Genomic DNA, 22,849 nt, shown 5'->3' with positions numbered 1-22,849 from the left:
ATCATTGTTGTTCAGCTTCAGAGGTTTGCAGGAATGAACTGATGACCAGAAACAGCTGCAAAGTCCAAGAAAATACCAGCTGGAGTTCAGCTGCATTTGAAGAAGTCAAAGAAAAGTAAGGATGGCAAAGGGCGACGTTTTCTTCCAAAGAGCTGCAAACATGGTCGACGCCTCATTAGAAGAATCATCTGGACATTTGTGAGGAACTCTAACCAAGAAAGCAACGTCACACAGATCCAACAGACAGTTTCCATGACTGCAAGTGTTGAGTGGAAAAATGCTACATTGCATTATTGCATCCTCTCACCACAGGAGGCGCTGTTGGCACCACTGATTGCTGATCAGCTGTTCTCTGATGATCTGATTGATACTGTGAATAACGGGACTCACTGAACTCTGTGACACAGTGAAGATTACAGAGTTTAACTTCACCCTTTAAGACTGACCACAGAACCAAGTCCGCCAGAGCTTTTGTTATATTTTTACATGCTGTGGAGCCATTTGTGGGAGCATTTCAAGTTGCTATACATCAATACAACTGTTATAGCCCTAATTTTAATAATATGTGTGCATTAAGTCCATAGTAACTACATAAACTGCAAAAACAACCTCTGCTCATCCATCTCTGTGTGTATCAGGATACATTTGGTTCATAATACACAGAAAAATCAGAGTTATTACCTGTAATAAATGTGAAAGATTCCTGCAGTGATAACCAGGCAGGACTGAAACACATCCAAGCTGTCACCACGGTAACAGCACCGCCCATCCACAGGTGAGGGGAGGAGCAAAAAGAGGGACTTTGACCATTTTATACTAAAAACACTCAACTAATGTTTCTAATATGAAACAAATAAGCCCACATTAATGTGAGCGTTTATTAAATAATAATAATGATGATTTCCTCCTGATCTCATTTCCACAGCAGAGAAAACTGTGGTGTATATTGAGGTGGAGGGTGTGGTCTGTGGCTCAGGTGTAGAGTGAGGGTGGGGTGCACCACAGCAGCATGCTGGGACTGCTGAGGGTGGAGGAGGGAGTGATGATGACATCAGAGCTGCAGCACAGAGACCAGTGAACACACAGTCTGTTCATCTTTGCATAGATACAATATACAGCACAATATTGAATGACAGACACGCTGTGGGAGCTTCCACAGATACACTGACGTCAGCATCCAGAGTCCTCCTGCTGCTCCCCCCTCAGAGCCCCGTGATCAGCACCAACACATTCAGTTAGATGACAGAGTCCAGCTGCAGCTAGAATCAGCTCCCCTCTGTGAACAACAGCACAGCGTCAGTGTTTCACACTCAGTGAAAGGAGGAAACAGCAGAAGAACACCATGTGTGCTACGTTTCCCAGGACACACTACAAACTGCACAAATACAGAGCAGCACGTGGAAGGACCTGGAGCTGCATTTACAGAGCTGCAGACAGCGTGATGTCCTGTATGGACAGGTGGAAGGAAGCAAGTCCTCAGCTGGAACACTCGTGTTTGTCCACAGACAGGAAACACAGCAGGAAACTTCCTCACAGAAGTGCAGCTCATGGATAACACACTTCCTGTCAGTCAGAATGAGGCTGCAGCCAAACACAGAAAGGTGTTTTTGTCCAGATGAGCCCAGAGAAGAAACACGAGTGTTCACAGACATCAGAAGCTCAGAGAGGTGAAACATGAGGTTGGAGTCCTCGTCAGCATCCAGAAGAGCTGCTGTGAAACCCTGAGTACTCATGACAGACTCTGATGGCACAAACACATCATGATTCAAACAGAAAGACAAACATGGAGCTCCTGATCCTCCTGCATGAGAACAAGCTGACATGAGCGCTGTGTCTGAGAGTGTCTCCCTGTCACAGTGACAATAACACAGCTGCTGCTCACAGTCATTAAACTGACCTGAGGTCAGCTGTGCTCCTTACATATGAACCATGTGACCTCACATCAGTGCTGTGGATGACTGTAGTCATAGAAGAGTAGAGCTGTAGCAGGTGGTGTGAGGAGGAGGTGGTGTATTCTAGTTAACGCAGTACTGAAACACTCCAGCAGAGGGCGCTGTTAAGTCCTTATTGTAACACAGTTACTGTGTGCAGTTAGACTTCATACATAATCTGCACTTATTTCCATCAGACATGCTGTCAGTAAATGATTGGTTTCTATTGATTCTACTTCCTGTTGACTCGTTTGATGACAGTGAAACAATCACAGCTGATTGTGTGATGATGTAAACTGTCACTGTTACATTCAGTGTGTGTGACATAATGTTAGTGCAGGCTGATAACAGCCTGGTTCTGTTAGAAACACATGAACGTGTCCATAGATCAGTGTGTGTTTAACATGAGAGCTTCAGCCCTGCTGATGTGTTAAATAAAGACATGCAGGAAAACTGATGAGACTCTGAAATAACTCTTTATATTTATAATGTAACTCTGCATCAAAAGAACAACAAAGGATCCCAGACAGGTTTCTGTGAACAAAGACCATTCTGATGTTTCTGTGTTTCTAACACTTTGACATTATTAGTAAACAGACTGCAGTGAGCAGCATTTATAAAGAGCTTCTATATAAAGATATGACAGCTGTTTGACAAGTTTATCACTCTGTGTTTGGACCTGATCAGTCCAGCTGTTTACTTGAAACATGTTCATTTACCTGTTCTGTTATATTCATGTTCTTGTCTCTGTTGAAAACACATTTTAATGTCCCTCAGATTTTTCTCCCAGATGAATAAATATAAAAATGACACAAACTGACTGCAGCTACTTTTTGTCCTTTCTGTCAAAAACCTTCATGTGACTCATGAGAGACACGTTTCAGCTGTTTGTGACAGATCAGAGGCCAACAAGTCATTTATAACACTTTCCATCATTGTTTAAAGTTCTCAGTGTTTCTGTGTTGCTGCGTATAGGATCTCCCAGCATCATCACTGTGCTGTCCAATCATTGTGTGCGAGGTTACCCTTATAGTGCGATGTGTGTTTGCACAAAGAGAAGCATGTGTGTCAAATATAAATAAGCACAGAACAGAAACAGCTGCTCGTTTCTTCTGTTTAGAGTCAAGTTAGTGTTTTGTGTCTTTGTTTGAGGCCTGATGTCGAGCAGAGGTGTGTGTAACTGCACTGGTCTGTTATATGTGTGAAGTGTGTGCTTCTCTTCAGCATCATCTTTGTCACTGCTGATTCCTTTGTGTCATCATGTGTTGAGAAGAGAGAACAGTTATAACGGAGGAGCAAAAGGAAGCCCTGAAATCTGCATCAACAAGGAAGTGTTGGCTCACCAGTGATCCCAGCAGAGCCACTGGTTTGGCTCCAGTTGTTCTAGATTCAATGATGTTGTTGCTACAGATACATGTCAGCATCTTTATTGAATTTAATATGAAGCAGAAATGGTGTCATTAGGAGAAGAAGAGGAGAACAAGTCCGGCGAGGAGGCAGCAGCTCTTAAAGATGAAACAGCAGCTCAGCCCTGAGCTCAGAGAGCTGCACATGAAAAAGCTCCTCAAGCAGATCCTGTCAGAGGTTTGTCATCAACAGGAGGAACTGTTCACATCATAGGATGAAGATGCTGTCAGCTGGATGAAGAAGGTTATTTAATGCAAACGTTCACACTGAAGTCAAATTGTTGTCGTGTTGAACAGATTCATGTACTGATCGTCTCCAGAATGTTAGAAGAGCTTCAATGAATCATTAGAAACAACTTACAGCTGCACAGCTGTGTCAAACACATCTGTGTGTCATTGTGGGATTGTTGTGTTTCTACATGTGACACACGTCTAAAACATGCACACAATCTGAACACAAACAGGGACTCATGTGTTCCCACAGCCAGATGCTGAGAGCCATTTCCTTGTAGTCCTGTGTCTACATACATGAACCATTAGATGTTATTGGAATGATTGTCAGCTCTGATAGTTTCATGTGTGTTTAGCTGGACGCTGTTTGATCCTCGACATGTTTAAAGGTGTCCAGTCCTGAGACACTGGGGCTGGAAACAGCTGTGATGTCATTGGACTGTCACACAGACAGAAGTGCATGAAGCGAGCAGCCGAGGAGCCGCTGATGTTTTGGATTCAACAGCATTTGAAAGGTCGACACAGACACATTTGCACACAGAAAGCTGAATCTGTCATATGCCACAGTGAACTCACTGTTCAGTGTTTTTCAGGAAGCTTCTTAACTGCCTCTGCTGCCAAACAAGCAGCTGATGTCCTTGAGAAGAAGCTGAAGAAGTCTTCAACAACAAATACAGGAAGTGGACTTTCAAATACTAGATTCACTTTAGACTCACAGAGAAATGACTCAACCAGCTGTGTTTGACTATATGAAAGGTCAGTGTGTGTCTGCACACAGACTGTTGTGTTGGACTGTTATTCAGTTGTCTGCTGAATGTTTTCAAATGTCTGCATCTCAGCTGTGATGAGGCTGGGGGTCATGGGAGGCCACCGTAGCAGCCTCTTCAACATCATGACATCATCATAAATGCTGCTGGACTGTCTGATGGGCTGACGGTGAAAAAGCCGTCGGGAAGGAAACAGAAGACATTTCAGAGGCTGCAGCAGATTTCTTTGATTCGGGGCCTTTTTCAGCTTTATTGGACAGAGCAGTGAAGATAAGTGACAGCAAAGCAGAGAGAAAGGGGGCGTGGCCCGGGTCAAAGCCAGGCCAGCTGCTCTCCACCTCGTGGTCACCTGCTCATCCTAGTGAGCTCCACCAGCAGCCCTTTCACACACTTTACACTGTCAAACACTGTGTGTGGACCTCAGCTAACAACAGGCTACATTTAAGTCTGGACTACATGCTTTTATATTGTTTTTATTCCATCAGCAGCTCAACATCATGAGCAGCTTTGACATAAAGACATCAAACTCAAGCTGACTTTAAACTACTTTTAATACAGGGGCTCAAAAACAACAACATCTTTATTATATATCAGGACACAAAGTCATTTCATCTCAAAGGGAAACAGCTTTATTTGGAATAACCAGCACTATCAACTGGTTTGGGATCTCCACCAGTTTCATGTCTTTGCAGCTTCTCCAACAAAGTTCCTGTAAAATCAGCATGTTTGTCTTTATTGGTTTGATAGTGATTGATTATTCAGTCCCAATCTGCTGTCATCTAAAGAACAAAATGATGTTTCTATGAGTCACAAAGCTCCAGATGTTGTCGGCTTCACAAAGAAAACAAAGAACTTAAACACAAAGTGTTTGGAGCCAAAATGTTCCCAAGCTGCTCTTTTTGAAATGGCAGAGGTACAGTGGTGTCTAACAGCACACTGTGGAAGGCAAACATGTTATTGTTGGATGAAACTTCATGAATCCTTTGTAGATTTGAACTGTTGGAGCCTTTCTTTTCTCTTCAGGTGTACAGATGCTGAGGAGGCAGGTGAAGCAGGTGGAGCTGTTGTGATGCTGGCAGAGGGTGTGTCTTAGTAACTCTGTGAGGCAGAACTGGATCCAACATTGTGGATGTGTTGATGTTGGAGCCATTAAGAGTCTCTGGCCACACTGTAGGATTTCCCTTTGATCCACTGTGGGGGCATTTTGGAGTCTGTCAGTGAAACTCTTCATGTTTGTGTTTGACTCCAGTTTATAGAAACAGAGAAATGTGTCATGCTTTTGTTCGGCCTCCACAAATACACACATTTGTTCATTGGTTGGACTTTTTGGAAGGAGACACATTGAAAACCATGTTAATAAGATCTTGTTGTTTCCTGTGGATCCGACACAGAGAGTGGACTTCAGACAGAAAGCGTGGAAGAGATTTTAGAGGCCGTGTGTGGCAACAGGAAGTTTCTGTGTGTTTGCTGATCTTACATGTGGAAAACAACACGTGATGTTTGTGAAGTTCTACAATGATCATTGTTCTCACAGCATTTTGAGTGGGAACAGTTCAAACTGGGAGTAGTGGGAGTTATTTACTGATTGAAACAAGCTGAATGTTTCTGTGACGATGAAGATCAGCAGCTCAGCTGATCAATGAACTGACATCTATCAGTCGTTTCATGAGATGAAGTCATCAGCAGACATTTGTTCTGACTGTGTGATGAATGTCAGAACGTCAGGGCTCTGCTTTAGTCACTGCTTGATGATCATTGGCTCATTGTTGAATCCAGGGCCCAGTCTGACCTCTGACCTTTGCTGCAGGTCTTCTGTGTTATCTCCACTTTCATGTCTGATCTTCTGCTGTATCGTCCAAAATAAACATCTGGATCATTTCCAACACTTCAGCAGATCTTTAGTTTGGGCAGTGCAGCACAGAATAACACATATTGTACTATACTGCCCACTTCCTGATCTTATTGGATCTGTGTGTGAGGTTGGTGAAGGAAACACATGTTTACTGAGTGAGTCGCTGCCATTAGGAACTAGTTTTTATATCACAGCCTGGAAATCACACAGGACCATTTCTGCAAGTGAAAAGTCGTCATTGGAGGAAAATCATTGTGTAGTTTGTGCGACTGAAGAATTGTCCCAACTACATGTGCTGCTGACCCTTGACCTTTCCTTTAGGTGCACAGAGGAGTCTGTGGGAACATCCAGAACTGAGGCATCTTGTGTACAAACGTGTTCAGACCAGATGTCAAATGATGTCAGATGTCATCCGTGAATGGATGCAACTGTGGATCGTTCCAATAAAATGAGGCAGTTTTGTAAGTACAAGCCCACTACAACCCATCATCAACATTTTAAATTACATTATACATCTTCACTGATATAAAGCACCACTATTTTAACCTGATTCACTTTTTCCACCCTAACAGTTCATTCCTCAAATCAAACAAGATATTTGACCCTAAAAAAATGCATCAACAAATAATTTTGTAATAAAATATTTATTCTTCAACTTTTACAAGTGAAATCAAACAAGTGTGTTTAAGAGTGAAACCAGAGTGGAAGCTGCTCATATAGAGTCCAACCCAGGCTAAAGTAAGCTGAGTAGAGCAGCACCATCAAAGTGTCGGCTCTCTGAACACGGTGCAAGATCGCCATCTGCAGGACAAAACTAGTTTTTCTCGCCCTCCTCGTCAACATCAAGATGATGTCATCGTACAGCAACTGATTCCCTGTCCGTCTGGAACAAAGCATTTACATTAAAAAAGACATTTACAGAAAATACAAACACCAACAACACATCTCATCATCACATGATATTTTATTATTTATTATATTATATATTTTTATTGTACCATCAACATCAACAAATACCAGCATATTTTCTTTGAGATTGAGTAGAGTGGACCTTTCCCTTGGTTCACTTCCTGCTCGCAGCATCAGCTGACCTCTGACTTCCTGGTTAAGGTCTCTCAGCGTTGACTGGAATATCAAATCGGACTCACACCATGTTCTTGTAATGTGGTCATGTCTGTCAGCTGTTTGAAGAGCATCTCTGGCCTAAACACAATAGGAAGAACAACAACACGGCAAAAAAAACAACACATTTCCATATTAGATGAAGGGCACCGTAACTGGAAATGGTAACATTCATCTGATGCTGCTTTGGATTTATCTTCTGTTTTAGACCAACTTTGATCACTTCGAGCCATCTTAAGTCCGTTTGTTCTAACTTCTCACTAACGTCTCGTATGATTTCAGATCCCTGCTGTTCCCCAGCTGCCCTGTAGGTTTGTGCTTTGACCGCCAGAGGGCGACAAATCAGCACAGACAGAGAGCTCCATTCAAACTTTGCTGCCATCAGGAATAATTCTTCAAATATAATCATCAGTGTTTGAGCAGTTATGATATCAGGGACAATCTAGACATGTGTGACAATACTGAACATGTCACATGACACACCTCAAACATCATGTGATCCACTCTCAGTCTGCACTTTCATTCATGACTTCAACAGGTTGAAATGAGCTTTGAAGAAACATTCAGTGAAATAAATCTTTCATGGATTCATGTGAGCAGCAGATGAACTTTACAAAGAATCAGTGGATTTATCTTCTGTTTTAGATCAACTTTGATCACTTCGAGCCATCTTAAGTCCGTTTGTTCTTCTCACTCACTAACGTCTCATATGATTTCAGATCCCTGCTGTTCCCCAGCTGCCCTGTAGGTGGCCTCAGTGTGTCTCACACCATTTACAGATGATTACAGGTCGTTTACAGTTCAAACAGGTCCAACATAAGAAATATGCAGAAAATATCCTGCTATAACAGTTTGGGTCAAAGTGCAGATGTTCCAGATGTTCTGAGTCTGTCTGTGTTTCATGTTAACATGTAGATGTTGGACCAAAGTGAAGCTTTTTGATGTGACAGCAGGAATGTGAAGTGTAACTCTGAGCTGTAGGAAATGAAACTAAACTGACTTTTTCTCCTTTATTTATAGGAAAGTGTAGGAGAGCAACAGATGAACAAGCGTTACTGTAACAGGAAACATCAGAGGACCTTTATGTTCATCATCATCACTGTTTCCTTGTTCTGTCACAAACACACACTTCCTGCTCTCTCTCAGATGGATCTGATTGGCTGTTTCATTCACAGGAGGTCAGGGCGTCACACAAACAGCTTTAACTGCACAACGACACACTTTAAATCATCTGCAGACAAACCTGTGTGTTTGATTTATGAAGAAATAATAAAGACGTGTGTACAGCTGTCCATGAAGCAGCTTCTCACACAAACTCTGACACTTCAGCCACTTTAATTCCTGCAAAGCTGCGTAATAAAGAGCTGTGACTGCTATGAGCTGCTGATGATGACTGCATGAAGCTCTCAGCTGAAGCTTCTTTCATTTAGTTTAATGTTAATGTCGCCTTTTTAAGTCTGTGTGAGGATTTTAATGACACACATTAAAGGAGCTTCTTTGATTAGAACCAAATTCATGTTGATTTTCAGCCTGAAATGATAAAAACTTTAATAATTCTGTTTATAATCATCAACCTGGAGACTAATGAAAAGTATAATAGTGAAAAAAAAGCCTTTATTATTTGAGTAATGCCTGAATCTGCTCAGAGACGGAAACAACACAGAGGTGTTGATGACAGTTTGACATTAACTGAATTAAAAACTAGGGCTGTCAAATGATTAAAATTTTTAATCAGATTAATCACAGCCTAAAAATTAATTAATCATGATTAATTGCAACTCGAAATATGACCAAAATGTGTGCAAACATACGGACAGATAGCGGATTTTTACACACTTGTTAGTGTTATTTAATGCTAAGACCACGCTGAGTGGCCTGCGTTCACTCAGCGTGGTCTGACGTAGGCTGGGTGTTGTGCTGGAAGCGAATTAATCACAGCCTAAAAATTGATTAATCGCAACTCGAAATATATGTGTATATGTGTGTAAAAATCGGGACAGATAGTGGTTTTTAACACACTTGTTTGTTTTATTTATTATTAATTGTGAGTACAAGCAGTACAAGCAGAACAGGGATTTTTACTGAATGTTTTCCACCCGTTTAAATCTAGCACATTGTTTTATCCATATACATCTTCAAGTTCACAGAACATAGGCCTAATTCAACAGGCAAAATAGAAAAAATCTCCAATCATCCTTTTGGGTAAGGTAGATTAGTGCAAAAAAATATGAACAACAGTGAAAAGTATTGTTTAAATCACATTCAACCATAGAACAAGCTCTAAACACACGGTCCTCTGGTCTACTCATCCTTCAGCCAGTTGCTGAGACAAACCAACTTGTCCACGTTCTCTGAGTGCAGAGCAGACCTCTTCTTGTTCACAATGTGCCCTGCTACAGAGAACAGCCTCTCACAGGGCACTGTGGAGGCAGGAGTGGCCAGGTATCTGCGAGCAAGGCGGGCCAGCTGGCTGTGGGCTCCTGCATGAGCTGCCCACCACTGTAAGGGACAGTCCTCTAAGGCAGTGCAGGGCTCTGCTCTGTAGCGCTGTATGGCTCTGTCCTGCTGTACCTCCTCCTCTGACTCAGAGTCAGAGTCCATCTGCAGCAGGCTCAGCCTCTTCTTGGCTGGACCTTCTTCTGCAGTGTGTGATCTTCTAGGAGAGTCTTCATGCAGCATGCCTGCCAGTGTGGTCCACACTGCTTCTCTGTCAGTCTTGGGCACACTGCGTAGGTCTTTAAAACGTGGGTCCAGTGCAGTTGCGATCTGGAGCCATGCATAGTTGGTATGTTCCTGGCGGGAAGCAAGGTCTTCCTTAAACTTCTCTTTAAACCTCACCACATATGCAGGGTCCTCATCAGTTACTTCCATGACACGGCGCAGGTGGCAGAAGGCTGGTAGAACTACAGAGCAGGAGACGTAGGCCTCTCCTCCCAGCAGTTCAGTCACATATCTGCAGTGGAATACACACACACACACACACACACACACACACACACACACACACACACACACAGATAAGACAGCAAATTAAAAAAAGCTTTTTATTACTAGGTATTAAGACATTTTCATAATAACAAAACTGATTTAAGATGTATGTTTGATACATTTAATCTAAACCTACAATTATGGTCACAATGACAGGCTCACCTGCAGGGCTCTAGAAGTGTCTCCAGTCTCTGGAGTTTGTCCCACTCTGGAGGCGTCAGGAGGACAAGTTTATGCTTTTGTTTATCCAGAGTCGCGGTTACTGCAGTTTGGTTGCGGATCAAGCGCTTCACCATCTCCAGCGTGGAGTTCCAGCGTGTAGGCACGTCCTGGGCCAACGGCTCCTGCTTGCGCCCCAGTGACACCTGCTCTGCGTTCAGCTCTGCTGTGTTTGCTGGGCTGTGCTTAAAATGGCCAACAATTTTGCGGCATTTGGCCAGCGCAGTGACAAAGCCACTGTCTGCGAGACTCACTGTGATGCATCTCTGTAGAATGTGCGCGGTACACGGCATGTGATTGAATGGCATGATGCGAGCCGCGGCGATCATATTGCGCGCACTGTCCGTGCCTACTGTTGTCACCTTCTCCTCAATTCTCCACCTGCGAGCAACAGTCTGGAACTGCTCTGCACAAGCCTCCGCAAAGTGCCGCTCTTCCGTTTTCATTATAGTCAGCGCAAAGGATGTCAGACCCCAGGCTTCAGTGATTAAATGCGCAGTAACTCCCAGGTAATTGTTATTACTCAATGATGTCCAGTGGTCTCCTGTCAGAGCCACGCATTCTGTGTGAACTAAAGCCTCTTCTTTTTTCTTTTTCTCCGTTTCATACAGTTCGTGGATTCGAATTGTTATTGTGCTTCTCGCTGGGGGCTTGTAGGACGCGTCCTGAGATGCAACCTTTAAAACATCCGCAAAGCCCTTGTCCTCCACAATGCTTAGCGGTCTACAGTCCTTTGCTATCCATTTGGCTATATTGTCGGTCAGTTTGTCCAAAGAAGACTTACCGAGTGGCCTGCGTTCACTAAGAGTGGTCTGACGCAGGCCGGGTGAAGCTGCTGCCCCGACAAACGCGTGTTTGGCATTAAGGTGGTATTTTAAGGTAGAATTTGAACGGTGAAATTGAAACTCTTTACTACAGTGAGTGCAAATTACAACGCGTTTGTTTATTGTCCCATCTATGTTCTTCTTGTATTTGAATTCCCCATCCAGAAGGCCATCCTGTTCCTGCTTCTCCATTTTCAGTGGCGCGGTAAACAAATCAAGTGGAATTATGGGAGCGACTTTTTTTTTTTTTTTTATCTGCGTGTTGCGCTAAATAGTTAAATATTCTAACGTAATTAATTCCAAAATTTAATTATCGCAATTAACGCGTTAATTTCGACAGCTATATTAAAAACAAAGTGCTCTTATTGTGAAAATCTGCCTCCTACTTCTTTAAATCATTTTTATGTATTTTTTAACCTCACAGTGAAACATTGAGGCATTAATCTGACACAGTTTGATCAGCAGCTGTGTTTTCACTGACGTTTCACTTTGATTTGTTCAGACTGAGCAGAGAGGATCGGTTCTCTGTGTGCGCACTGCTGAGAAACACAAGCTCATTTCTGCTGTTTCATGAAAAGTGTTATGGAGGAACAAGAAGTTCAGCCTCTAAACTCTCAGCGTGAGGACTGAGTGAAGAGTTTCAGAGCAGAGAGTTTTGGCTCACAGCTTTTAGCGTCTACACAAAGAGACGATTACGCACTTGATCTGAGAACATCTCCACCTCCTACAAACAAACTCTCCTACGAGCAGCTGTCACAACCACAACAGGCAGAAGACTGGATTTCTTCAGGTCAGATTTACTGCAGTTTGCATAAATTGTGTGTCACAGACATTGTAGTTCACATTTGTGTGACTCGTTTAAATCTTCTCCTCCTGAAAGTGAAACTCTTACAAACACATCAGGCCACAACCTGCTGCAGGTTGTGCAGCAGGTTGTGGACATCGATTCATTAATGTTGAATTCTCTGCAGCTGCTCTGTTGCCATGTTGTTGCAGTACCGTATTTTCACGACCATAAGGCGCACTTAAAAGTCTTAGATTTTCTTCAAAAAGTACGGCGCGCCCTATAGCGCAGTGCCCCCTATGTGTTGTAAGGAGGACGTAGTAGAGAACACCATGAGAACGTTAAAGGGTGAAGTGTGGGCGTTGATCGTATATACCGGGACAATCGCACATACGTGTATAAAAGAACAGGTATGTGCGTTATGCAGGACATCGTTGTTTTAACAACCCTGAAAATGGCAAAGAGACACGCTTACGAAGCACAGTTTAAACTGAAGGCCATCAGCTACGCGGAGGAACATGGAAATCGAGCAGCGGCGAGAGAATTTAAGGTTAATTTAATGAATCGATGGTTCGCAAGTGGAGGAAGCTGGAAAACAAGCTCCGACAGGTCAAGAATACGCAGCTGAGTTTCCGCGGACATAAGGCGATTGATAGAGGATTTTTATGAAATACAATATAATCAAGTGTGTTTTATTTTCTAGTGTTCATATATTTTCACATAACCAAGCCTATTGTTAAACAAAACACAATGCATTCCTTACTTCAGTGTTTGAGATGTTTGACAAGACAGGATATACATGCATTCTTTACTTCAGTGTCTGTGATGTCAGATAAGCATGAATACTGCTGTGTCGTTATTTTTCAGTTTGTGTGCAGAGGTTAGATAGCTAAGACAATGCCTGAGCTCTCCCCTTTCCGTTAAAAGAGGAAGTGCTATGTAATCCATTTTGAACTATAAATAAAGCAAGCAGCCTGTACTCGTTGTGTCTGTCTTCTCAGAGGCATTCACCCGTGTACACGTTCTTAAACTCTGAGTCGGTCTGCAGTGTCTTATTTCTCTTACTTGTGAACAGATGTCTAAACCCCTGACATTTAATTGGTCCTTCGTAGCCGGATAACTAACTGTTATTTTTAACGTCTAGTTGTCCACAGACGGTTTTCATCGGATTCTGACGTCGTGTTGCCTGCGCTGGAAAAAATCTGTGCACAGTAAAAAGGAAAATCCGGGAGCGTGAATTCGATCTCTGGTCAGCGAGGCCCCACGACGCCAGGACCAGATGTGCCGGATCCAAAACGCAGCGCCACAGTAAGGTGAATATGAAACACTGCATTCCATCTAGCGCTAAAATACGTTGATATTGAGATTTTCCTTTAAAATAGTGTGTAAACCTGGTTAGCGCCGACAGATTTCAATCCAGAAGGGATTTAAGAGACAACAGGCAAGAGCGAAATTCTAGAAATCGCTATTAAAAGTTCCGGTTGCTTTGGGAAAGCAGCTGTAACGGAACGAGTTCCGGTCGCTCTGGGAGTGGCTGCAACGGAACAGTTAGAAGGTTGCACAATAAAAATACGGAAAGTCTCAATAAAAATTATAAAAGCGCGCTCTGTTTGTGTTAACAAAGAGAAGTGAGTTGTCATTTACGACCCAATACGCGGTCGAACCCTTCTCAAGCTGTTTTCCTGTGTACACTCACGAACTGGCTGGAGTGGGAAACTAAGGTTGTGCGTCATCACGTAAAATCAATAACCGCTTTCTCAAATAGTGAGAAATAGAAGCCTGTTATTGATCACCTGCCCGCTCCTTTGTGCCAGAGAAGGTGTCACAGTTCTGACGTAATTAGTTTAAAATGGGTAACTCTAAAACTAAAGTAAAATTAACAGCAGATGAAGAGTGGTTAGAAAAAAACTGTTCAAATGCAGGAATAGTCAGTGCAAAAAGGTGGAGAAATACAAAATAAAATATATTGTCCAGCTTGGCAAGGCAAATGCACCCCTGATTTAATAAATGCTTTAAAAACCGCTTTGCAAAAAGAGCTATATGTGGAAAAAAGTCAGAAGAAAAAAGCAAAACGTCTAGCAGAATGGCATCTTTTCAAAGTGATGATGACAGACGTAGAAGACGTGGAGAGGAAGGAAGTGAAACAGATGAAGCGGAAGTTTACAATATAGAACAACTGCTGCTAGGGTCAGAAGCCAAACCAACAGTTGTAGTATATGTGAACGGTGTGCCGTTAAAAAAAAATGTTTTGAGACACAGGAGCTTGTAAAACTGTTTTAACTGTAGAAGTCCCAAATGTAACATTTTCAAAAAACACTATAATTGTGAAATCAGCCTCAGGACATGTGACAAAACAGCATCTAACCGATCCCCTTTTTATGTCACATAGAGATAGTGGCTGTGGCTGCAAAAATCAGTGCATTTATGACCCATCATGCCCAGATTGTATGAAATAAATAAAAGGAAATCATTCATATGAAGACCTTTTCTAAAAAAAAAAAAAAAAAAAAAAGAGAGATGCATAAGGTAGATTAAGGCTGTATCATTGTACAGCCAAGGAAAGTGTGTGAAAAGATAAATGTTTCCATCCTGGAGGTGGGTGAGACTGCAGCTCATTCACGTCCTTGATGGATACAAAATAAAATATAATAATAAACTACTTGGTTCGACATGCAACAGAGAGAATGCATGTGACTGAAGGTTGGATCTGAGATGAGGCAAACAGAAGACCAGTCTAAAAGTAGGCACAAACCTGTTCAGAGATGAAGCAAATTGTACAGATTGGATGAACTATAAATTATCTGTTTGCTGAGTAAGATGATCCTAACTATTAAATTGTCTCAGTAGTAGTATAGTGATATACACTAGTAAAATATTGTAATATACTATTGTTACTATATAGAGAGAAAAAGATGATGATATTAATAATGATATAAAATTAATATTGACAAGAAGTATCCTAGTCAGTATGATGTGAGATGGACAATTGTTATGAAGTAGTCTGCACCAAGCTTAAGGTTTGCTCAAACTCAGTATAATGGCATATGAGATGAAGAAAATAAAGGCAATATCTAAACCAATTAGGTGCATAGAGGCACTTAACCTGGTTGAAAACCTGTCATTTATCCTAGATAAATATTACTGAGATACAGAGCACATCTATAATAACAACTAATAAGCCAAACCCTGTAGATAATAACTAAACCTACAGGATTATGAAGCTGAATTAAATGTGTGGACACCGCTAAGTTGATGAGCATGTTACACATTTTCTTTTATTTTTTATTTATTGGTTTTTTATAGCAGAGGCTGCATGCTATTAAAAGCCAACACATGCAGCTGTCTGTGAGCTCAGTTTCCCCTCACACTTCTGCTTTGTTTCTGGCAGCATTTTTCTTTGTCTTTTTGTGTCCTGACTCATGTATGTTTTTGTTTTTTGATTATTTTGTTGGTTTGGAAACAAATTTGTGCCGATACTTGAGGGATTGGGTGTGACGGGTACAAAATAATAAATAATAATAACACTATGAAAGTTGATAGTAGGGTGAGTGCAAGGCGGTGTGTGAAAAGAGGAAGTCTGAGAGAGAAGTGCGTGCGTAGGCAAACTGCAGAGTATGTGCGTCAAAAGAGGGTGTATTGTTTTTACATCAAGGCTTAGTAGAACTAAAGTAGAACGTCACAAACAAACAGATAAAAAAGTAAAATGAAGAGAGAAAATAACTGACAATTACATTAATGAATAGAAAACACACATACACAAAGTGCCATATGTGAAATTATTCTAGGAAGGAGTCAGAAGTGGGATAGTTTAATATAAGATGCAATGAAGGAAGCAGCTTACACTCCTTTAATTTCCAGAGCCAGTGTGTTCCCTCCCCTGCCCACTTGGCCCCCGTATCAGGCGAGTATGGAAGGCTGGATAGCCCATGACGGGTAAGATCCCACCTCGAAACCCTGGGACAACCTAAGACAGGCACAGTCACGATTACTCGGCCTCACTCAGTCCCTGTGAGCTCAGACTCACGGGTGAGATGAAGTGAAGAAGACGGGACCTCAAGGGTAAAGCCGCTGGGCTAAGGCAGAGGTGGAAAGTGGCAAGTGGAGCCCTAACTTCTGGCTGAGGACAAGGAACGCTGCTATTTAAGGTGGGAAATCAAAATTTGGGTTAGTAAATTTGGGAAGGAGAAAATTGACTGTTTAAAGGCAAAATTATGAAGGAGTCTGACACACTGGAAAAGCAACATATGCAAATTCACATACACAAACATAAAATACATTTGAGTTTGAAATTGAGGAACTCAAAGAAGCTATATGACAAAGTGAGTTATGAAAACAAAAAGTGATTAAAGTAGTTTTAAAAGAGTGACTTAGGAGTGCTCTGGGACTAAGTGATCAACAGTAGTGATCACTGTAGAAAGAAATAAAATAATTTAATAAGGTGGTAATGTTTAAACATATGTTTCTGTTGTTACAGCAACTCATTGAGAGATGACTCAGTATGCAAATTAGCTGAAGTGAGTGGTGACGGAGGAGCTTCCTGTGTGTGTGTGACTGAGGCTTTCAGAAGAGGAAGCATAGCAGACAAGAGAAGTGCAGAGTTGGGTAGGAAATTTATAGTTTAGTGATTATATGTTGTCGTAAAGGGGTTTTATGCTGAATTTAAGTATGTTAAAGGGGGTGATTTTTGTGTGCAAATTGTGTGGTTTTAATGAGACTTTCGGTGTATTGAGGAGGTGAAATTATGTGGTGGCAAAACTTGTGTGTTTAAGGTTGTTGTGGTGATGGGTTGATTCTGTCAGTAAGGTTTGGGTTGTTGTTGTTTTTGTTTTAATAGAGGGAGTTTTAGGAAACATGGACATGTCTAGGATTGGGCCCATTAGTTTGTAACAGTGCACTTAAAGGAAACCTGTCAGGTGATTTTGTTTTGTGTTTTGTGAGCTAATAATCAGCTCTATTTTTTCTCATTTCTGTTCTAAGCAGGCCTGCAACAGCGCTGACAAATTCTCGGGGAGAGCAAATAAAAGGGGGGCTTTCCAGATTACAATTGGCTGAGGAGAAAGCTACCTGTGGGGACTGATCAGGTCGTAAGTCCCTGTCCAAAATTGTAGGATTTTATGCGAGTCAATCCAGTCCAAAAGCATAAAGAAATATTTTCCTATGGAAAATAAAAAAAAATGAATGAGCTCATTTTGCTGAGGGTGGAGAATCTGATCGTGCGGGAAGCTCCACTATTAGCAAATATATGGTGTGACTGCATGTGAGTGAATGTGTGGCTGGGTGAGTGAGGATGCATAAATGTGGACAAACAATTGGCTTTTACTAGAGAAAATTTCTGTTTTGTTGACTGGGGTTAGATTATGGGATTATAGTATATTGTTGGGAGAATGCCAAATGTTAAAGGGGAAACATTTTTGATGTAACTCATGTTACCATTAATTGGAGAAACACATGACTGATAATTGTTCTGTTTCAAGTTTATTTTTATGACATAGATTGGATCATGAGTGGGGAAAAACTAAGCATTTTGAGTTTTGTATAGTATTGTGACACATTTCATGTGTCAAAATAAAAGGGGGAATTTAGGGTTTAATAATTTAATTGTTTAATAATTTAGGATCATTTTAGGACTTTTTTGGTTCTTATTATGCGTGATTATGTTTGGGGGTTTGTTGATCATTTGGATATGGTAAAACTGAAACTGTTATTTTTATGTTAAGGTTAAAGGATTAAAGAGGTTGTTTTCTTTTGGATCTTTTAGTAGAATAGGCGCTTATAATGATTTTCTGGTTAAAAAGGTGACTTAAGATTAGAGTAGAGGCACTTGCAGCAGCGACAATTCGTGTACAGGATGTTGATGATAGCGAGCAACCGGACGGGAAACCAGCGCTTAAAGAGTTTTAAAGGGATGAGTAACGTTGAAGAATATATATAAATACAAGTCAATAAGTTAAGAACATAATTAGGATCATGCTTTTGATTAAAGAGTCCCAAATAGGATAAGTTAGGGAGGTGCAGGAAAAGGTGTTTTGCTTCCTTTGCAGAAGATCCCGGCGAGGATCCTGGAGGCCCCGAGGCTTGATGAACCACATCAGACGAGACGCAAGAGGAGCACTAGAGACGTGCAACCTCACGACTCAATCTGGGGAACTGACGTACCAGACGAATTCAAACATGGACCAAAGGACAAAAAGTAATGCTTTCTCTATTCCCGTGGGCAGGAAATGCCAAAAACATGCTCAGGATAGAGACACTCGACTACCGTTTTGGACTGTTTCTGAATGCTTCAACAAAGATCAACAAGGCTCAGAATGAAGAAATCGATGCAGTGCGCATCACAATAATGCAACACCGAGTCGCATTGGACGTGATACTAGCCGAGAAAGGAGGCTTATGTGTGCTCTTCAACACGACTTGCTGCACATACATTCCTGATAATGTGCACTCCAACAATATGACTGACGCACTGGACGTGCTGCGACAACTGAGTCAAGCTCAACGACAGGACTACATCACTGGTGAAGAGGACTGGCTCACATGGCTTCTTAGTGGGTCATGGAAGACGTTGCTCATGAAAGGACTAGTACTCGTTGGAGTACTGCTCATACTCCTTTGCTTATTCTCAACATGCATATTGCCCTGTGTCCACAGAATGGTAAACAATATGTTCACCACAAAACTACTAGCATATGTCTCCCTACCCCAATACGAACCACAAGCAGAGATTGAACTTGAAGAAGATGAATTTTAACTGATGATCATGTATGTTTTCACCAAATGACATGCAAGTTGAAAATGTGACTAACAAGTGACTATGCATTGATTAAACCTGTGAAAAATATTAACAACAGGAGGGAATGATAGAGGATTTTTATGAAATACAATATAATCAAGTGTGTTTTATTTTCTAGTGTTCATATATTTTCACATAACCAAGCCTATTGTTAAACAAAACACAATGCATTCCTTACTTCAGTGTTTGAGATGTTTGACAAGACAGGATATACATGCATTCTTTACTTCAGTGTCTGTGATGTCAGATAAGCATGAATACTGCTGTGTCGTTATTTTTCAGTTTGTGTGCAGAGGTTAGATAGCTAAGACAATGCCTGAGCTCTCCCCTTTCCGTTAAAAGAGGAAGTGCTATGTAATCCATTTTGAACTATAAATAAAGCAAGCAGCCTGTACTCGTTGTGTCTGTCTTCTCAGAGGCATTCACCCGTGTACACGTTCTTAAACTCTGAGTCGGTCTGCAGTGTCTTATTTCTCTTACTTGTGAACAGATGTCTAAACCCCTGACAGCGATCATCGAGCAAAGAACGAGCGGGAGAAGCGTTTCGACGGTCACCATTCGGCTAAAAGCAGTTTCACTTTCACTTTTTATGAAACGGTGCCATTTTTCCATCCGGACCAGGACTACGGTAGCGCAGCAACTTCCAGCGGATTATAAGGAAAAGCTGGCCATCTTCCGCTCCTACTGCAGCAAACACATCGGCGACAAACACATCCAGCGATGGATGACCGATGGAGACCACAGTTTCACCAAGAGTGGAAGGCAGCGCCGGGAGAGTTACGCCACAATTTGCCAATGGATTGTAGATGCTTGGGCTAACATGTCTGCTGGCACTGTTGTTCGAGCTTTCGCAAAAGCCGGCATCATTTCCGAGGAGCCGCACGGCACGGAAAGTGACTCTGACAGTGAAGAAAGTGAACCTGGCATGTTTGATGGAGATTTAGCTGTTCAATTCAGACACAGAGGATGAGGACTTCGATGGGTTTGATTGATGATAAAAATGTGAGTACCAAACTTTGTTTTGCTCCTGCTTTAGTTTTAAATACGCACACTTGTATGCTTGTGTGTTGTTGATGATGACGATTACCGGCAATAGAAATGTGAGTAAGGTACCGAATTCAGGTTTGCTCCCGCTTTATTTTTAAATACGCATACGGTACTTGTATGCGCCCTATGATCCAGTGTGCCTTATGTGTGTGTTAAATACAGTAAGGGCACACATAACTGAGACTGCGCCTTTTAGCACAGTGCGTCTTATGGTCGTGAAAATACGGTATATTAATAACTAACCTCGTGTTGTGGACAAATGATCTCAGTTGTTCTCGTATAGGCTCAAAATGTGGTCATAAATATTTTGTACTTGTAAAAAAGATTTGTATGTGTATAAAAGATTTGTGCGTGCGTAAAAAAGATTTGTGTGTGGACTTAGAAAAAAAAACCCTGCAAGTTACAAGTACGGATTTTGACCCTATTTTTCTTCCTTTCATCTGATTGGTCAATGTCATGTCAATCAACAATGTAACAATCCAATTAGAGAACAGATGGGTTTGGCTGTCGAGGGGCGCTTTTTTTTAACTGCAGGTCTTTGCCTGCATACATGCACATATGTCCCTCTGTGGGGGGTTACTCCCACTAGGTTTATATCTGGGACTCTCCACCATTTGACCTTAGAACTGAAGAAGCTTCTCGGATGAGAGGTGAAACGTCTTCAAGTAACTTAAAGAAGTCCAGACGCTTTTCTTTGCAAGCTCCTTTGACATTTGACCACGAGCAATCTTTTCTGGTTTCTTTGTAGCCAGAAACCAGCTCTCTCCTCGGCTTCCTCCACTACACACTTGCCCCACGCCAGTCTCCTCCGTCACTATAAAGGGGAGAGTCATGAGCTCCATCACCCTCACCTGTGCCGTCCAACGTCCCGCCACCAGCCTCCACTGCAGCAGGCCAGAGACCACACCCCTGCCACAATAAGTAAAAGTATATCCTTGCTGTACCCTTAATGCTAAATGTGCTAAATTAACCGCTGCCTTTGCCCCTTTGGGATTATTCTTATGTCACTGGGATGTTGACCTTTGACCTTCACATTAGAGAGATGGGCAGACATAATTAGTGTATGAATTTTAAAGTAACAGGTAATAAAGAGAGTGCAGCAAATGTAGTCAGGTTTATTACTCTGTATCACACATGAGTGCCCGAGGGAGGCGGGGCTGACTGGGGAGACACAGGAAACAGAGAGACAGGGCTGACTCGACATGAAACGATGAAACGTGGGACACGGGAACAGAAACTAAACACAGGCTGAAATGAACACTGAGGGAGGGAGAACTAAGATTACTGAGAGCCTGATAAATAAGAAGAACAAAAACCAAGAAAAACAAGAGTCAAAGAAAACCAAAAACACAAAGCATTGGGCCAGGACCCACTGCTGTGACATTTATATGTGATAAAAACATTAAAAACTGCTCAGATGTTGAAATCTTTCTACGTATACTTTAGGTTCAGCTCTCCAGCCTGGCATTTGGTTAAGCATGATTCAAACATTTGATTTTGTTTAACTGGTTTTAATTATAGTTACTTTTTGTGAACATTTGTTGCAGCATTTAAAAATACATCATTTATTTTCAAACTTTTATTTGATTTAGAGCATCATATTTGACCAACGTAAATGTTTTAATTTCATATAAAATAACTGAAACAGTGAACTAAATATCTGAAATCTTTCCTTCCTTAAAAGTTATAATCCTACTTAAGTTATAGTGCAAACGCTTAAGCAACAAATATACTTGATGCTAATTAATTAATATTTCCCTTTGATGTTGCAACTATGCGGTCACTTCTGTCTTTAAACAAAATAATATTTTCCAGTTACAGAAATCATAAAGTCCAAACTAAAGTGCTACTGTTGCTATATGCATTTTATATAAATCATGGATGATGGTCCTGACATGAAGGAAGAGAAAGTTACAGGTTGCATCCTTTGACTTTGTCTCCGTGCCTTTGGGCCATTTTCAGAAGGACAGATGTTTCTGTTCAATTCTTAAATCAATTTTTTCAAACACAAACACTATTTTAAAGCTTCTAGAGAGTAAAATATTAATGATAATTATAATAACAATAATAAAAACAAAAGCTCTCAGATCCATCAAACCAAGCAGCAGAAAGAACAATAACTGAAGAGAAAACTTTAACCTTGTAGACTTCATTATGTTCCAGCTGCTCTACAGACGCTGTGACCTCGAACTTAAGCAGGTCGTAAAGTATGTGCAGCTCAATAACTTCATAATCAGACCCTGTGGTATTTAGGCAGCAGAACAACTAAGAATAACAACTACAAATAATGTTTTTAGGTTTCTGTTGTACTGCAAGGTTCTGTACAGGAGAACCAAACCAAGAGCAAATATTACGTCTCATTTACACCTGAGCACGAAGAGCCATCAACATTTAGCAAATTGAATCATCTTTGTTTAGATGCAAGAAGAATCATATAGAAATGAAAGAGTAGAAATAGAAATCCAGAGCAAAGATATCCTCTAATTCAGCGTAGCACATGTGCAGCTGCTGCGATTCACGTAAGCATTCGGCTCGTCGCTGTTGCAGATTTTTCTCTCGCTGTTCTGGCTCACAGCGCTGCAAACACAAAAATAAATATCCCCAAAGGTGTGAAAGGGAGCTAATTAGTAAGAGTATTGTTACTCTCCGCAGGAGTAGTCCAGCAGTAGAAATCAGTCCAATAACAAGGTGTGTAACATCTAGCAGGGTGACAGAAAAACCCAGGGTAACTTCTAAGGACCTCAACGTCTCTCTCACATTGTGTTTTTTAAACATGCTTCCATTTGTCACTTCAGTCTTTACTCTGAAATACAGGAAGAGAAATCATGGCTGAAACAATTTCTCATGAAACCAGGGGTGTGGTCCAACAGTCAGTTTGGTGAGGAAGG

General features: G+C 41.4%; 2 protein-coding genes across 2 annotated transcripts in view; one reads left to right on the top strand and one right to left on the bottom strand.

Annotated features, from left to right (window-relative positions):
* LOC147337117 (protein NLRC3-like) overlaps positions 1–22,849 on the top strand; it is a 310,085-nt gene that overhangs the window by 24,421 nt on the left and 262,815 nt on the right. The gene's annotated exons all lie outside the window — the stretch shown is intronic.
* LOC147337128 (E3 SUMO-protein ligase ZBED1-like) lies at positions 9,387–11,584 on the bottom strand. The gene is made up of 2 exons (XM_086287717.1): positions 10,460–11,584; positions 9,387–10,262 (listed from the first exon to the last, which is right to left on the bottom strand). Exons 1-2 carry the CDS (start codon positions 11,530–11,532, stop codon positions 9,611–9,613), a joined length of 1,725 nt encoding a protein of 574 aa, XP_086143843.1. The 5' UTR covers positions 11,533–11,584; the 3' UTR covers positions 9,387–9,610.

This window comes from Aulonocara sp. 'chitande type north' Nkhata Bay, linkage group LG3 (genome assembly GCF_057382095.1).
Source record: "Aulonocara sp. 'chitande type north' Nkhata Bay isolate Kocher_YH1m ecotype deep benthic linkage group LG3, A_spYH_male_GT1.1, whole genome shotgun sequence".
NCBI lineage: Eukaryota > Metazoa > Chordata > Actinopteri > Cichliformes > Cichlidae > Aulonocara > Aulonocara sp. 'chitande type north' Nkhata Bay.
This window is presented reverse-complemented; position numbering and strand designations above follow the sequence as displayed.